The sequence below is a fragment of the Halyomorpha halys genome, unplaced genomic scaffold, assembly GCF_000696795.3.
Source record: "Halyomorpha halys isolate HHAL.00 unplaced genomic scaffold, Hhal_1.1 Scaffold1303.1, whole genome shotgun sequence".
NCBI lineage: Eukaryota > Metazoa > Arthropoda > Insecta > Hemiptera > Pentatomidae > Halyomorpha > Halyomorpha halys.
Genome location: NW_027106812.1, coordinates 157,072 through 160,099, shown reverse-complemented (window position 1 = coordinate 160,099; position 3,028 = coordinate 157,072). Strand labels below are relative to the sequence as shown.

Here is a 3,028-nt window from a genome sequence, read left to right as displayed (position 1 = left end):
AAATGATTCTTAAAAATGAAAAATAATAATGGAAACCAAATTTGGAAAAATTAAGAGCAACGAAAATAAAGATAGTTGATAAATGCCATCACATCACTCTCTCTTTAATAAAGTTACCAATTAAATTTTTAAATTATTAGTATGAAATAATATTACGTTTTGATTTTCGTATGAATAATGGAAACCATAACACAAATTTTTATAAGAAAATAAAAATAAAAAATGGGACGAACGATATTACTGTCGAAAAAAAAAAAATATAAAACATATCTTCAAAAATCAAATTATATACTCTTGATATTTTTTAGGTAACCAGGATTGCGTTGGGATATATTAGCAAACAAAATTAAGTAAAACAGTTTAATAAAATTTATAAAAGTGTTTTGTGGAACATTGAATGAGAATCAAAATCATGTATATGAAAGAGATCAAATGTCAACGTAGAAGTCACTGGACCCCGCCTTTTGATTTAAGGTAATTCTTTATATCCTCATTCCATGCCATGCCTAAGGCAGTACTGCCTGAGCTATCCCTAGCATTGACGGGCGCCCCTCGGTTAACAAGAAGGATAACAGTATACAAATGGTCATTTTCTGATGCTAACATTAGTGGTGTCCAGCCATCAATATCCTTAGCAGCTATATCTGCCCCTCGGTCCAAGAGCTCTTTCACTACATCAACGTGCCCTCCACCCGCTGCTACATGTAGAGCTGTGTATCCATCCTTATTCTTATCACTGAGAGGCGCTCCTCGGTCCAACAGCTCTTTCACTAAATCAACGTGCCCTCCACCCGCTGCTACATGTAGAGCTGTGTATCCATCCTTATTCTTATCACTGAGAGGCGCTCCTCGGTCCAAGAGCTCTTTCACTACATCAACGTGCCCTCCTCTCGCTGCTTTATGTAGAACTGTGTATCCATCCTTATTCTTATCATTGAGAGGCGCTCCTCGGTCCAACAGCTCTTTCACTACATCAACGTGCCCTCCTCTCGCTGCTTCATGTAGAGCTGTGTATCCATACTTATCCTTATCATTGAGAGGCGCTCCTCGGTCCAAGAGCTCTTTCACTACATCAACGTGCCCTCCTCTCGCTGCTTTATGTAGAGCTGTGTATCCAATGTTATCCTTATCATTGAGAGGCGCTCCTCGGTCAATGAAAAGTTTAACAACATTCAAATGACCTTTATTGGATGCTTTCATTAGTGGTGTCTCTCCATAATTCTCTTTAGCTGATAGGTTAGCCCCTCGGTCCAACAACTCTTTCACTATGCCGATGTGCCCTTCTCGTGCCGCTAGATGAAGGGAGGTCAATCCGTTACTATCCATTTCATCCAGCCTAGCTCCATTGTCCAACAATGTTAATGCACACTCAGTACAGCCTCCTTCAGCCGCGTAGTGAAGCGCAGTCCGATTCTTTTTGCTCTTAAGAGTTGGATCTGCTCCAGTGTGCAATAAATAAGAAACTAAAATGTTTGAGTTTGTATTATTTGCACCAGCCATAAGAGCAGTTACACCTTCGATATCTTTTATATCTATTCCTACACCACGTTGAACTAGAACCTTTACAACCTCCAGAAATCCATGGGAAGATGCAGTATGGAGAGCTGTTTCGCCTTTAGTTGTTGTAAAATTAATATTCGCACCCAACCATAGTAGCATTCTAACAACAGATGCATCAGCAGCGAGATGTAAAGGCGCGAAGCCATCTGTGTTTCTTATATTGAATTCCATGCTACGACCTTCTAATAATTTGAGCATTTCAGTGGGATTGCTCGCGTGGACTATCAAGTGAGCTAATGTGTCATTTTTTTCGAATCTGAGATCTGTTGTGGTAGTATATTTCAATAGTAATCTGAGCATGTCAACATTAGCTGAAGCAACGGCTATCTTTAGAAGATCCTTTTTCAATTCGGAGACCAAACTGGCATTAGCCACTCTTCGCATCAATATGTCCACCCCCTGAACACTGCCCGCTCTAACCGCTAACACTAATGGGGTTTCACCGAGGTGGTTTTTTGTGTTGGGATCTAGTCCTGCCTCGAGTAAGGCCTGCAATGCTTCATTCTTTCCAGCAGCAGCCGCAATGTGAAGGTAGGAGTTGCCTCTGAGAAAACGCCTTTCAACTTTAGCCCCTGCCGATATCAATCCCTTGATTGATGAAGCACTGTTTTTTTTAATGGCTTCTTCCAAAGGAGTAGCGCCAGCAGCGTTTAGGACTTCCAGATCTGCCTTCAGGAACCCGAGTGCAGCTATTGAGGACGTGCTGCCAGTCCTCACGGCCAAGTGAACGAGGCTGTCCCCGGACTGAGTAGACCCGTTGACATTTCCTCCTTTCATCGATACCGAAATAATTTCACATGGACTATTTTCAGCCACAGCTTTCTCCAGTTCCTGCGTCAAATCGTCACTGTTTTCCTGGAAATATAATATGGAGTTAATTTTTTTTTTATAATTCCTCATTCAATGCAGTTATCACTAATAATGATTGTATAATACCTGAAACATTTATATTTGATATTACATTTTCAAAATTAAAACTCTTTTAAAATGTAACCTTTTAAAATTATAATAAAACTTATTTCCATTTTAATTGAAATATTTCTCATTTCAAATAAAAATTGTTCTAATTCAATTTAACTCTTATCATTTCAATATGGGGATCGTACCCCAATCAACAATATACTCCAATAACATCAACCCCAGAAGACATGCAATTAAATATTCCGACCTGATTCGCCGATCTCAGACACCTCAAGCCTCTCATCCCCTCCCACAGCCTCAGGCTTCTGTTCCCCTCCCCCAGCCTCTGGCTTCTGTTCCCCTCCCACAGACTAAAGCACCCACAAATTACTTTCCTCTCGAAAATATGAAAACTCCTCCACAAATCAATCCTAAACTTCCTCGCCTATCCCAAACATCAGTCAATCTTTTACACGAACCTCCTGTAATCAAGTAATGAATCCAACAACCCCTACCTATACCGACATACTCTCATATACAAGATCATATCTCCTATTCCCAAAACAGC

The 3,028-nt window shown here is 40.2% G+C and overlaps 1 protein-coding gene across 1 annotated transcript in view; it reads right to left on the bottom strand.

Moving 5' to 3' along the window:
• Nucleotides 1–345: 345 nt before the first annotated feature.
• The window catches only part of LOC106689217 (ankyrin-3), a 7,235-nt gene continuing 4,552 nt past the window's right edge, over nucleotides 346–3,028 (bottom strand). The window contains exon 3 of the mRNA XM_067045107.1: nucleotides 346–2,415. Coding sequence (XP_066901208.1) covers nucleotides 448–2,415 — 1,968 coding nt within the window. The 3' untranslated portion in view covers nucleotides 346–447. The remainder of the gene's footprint in view (nucleotides 2,416–3,028) is intronic.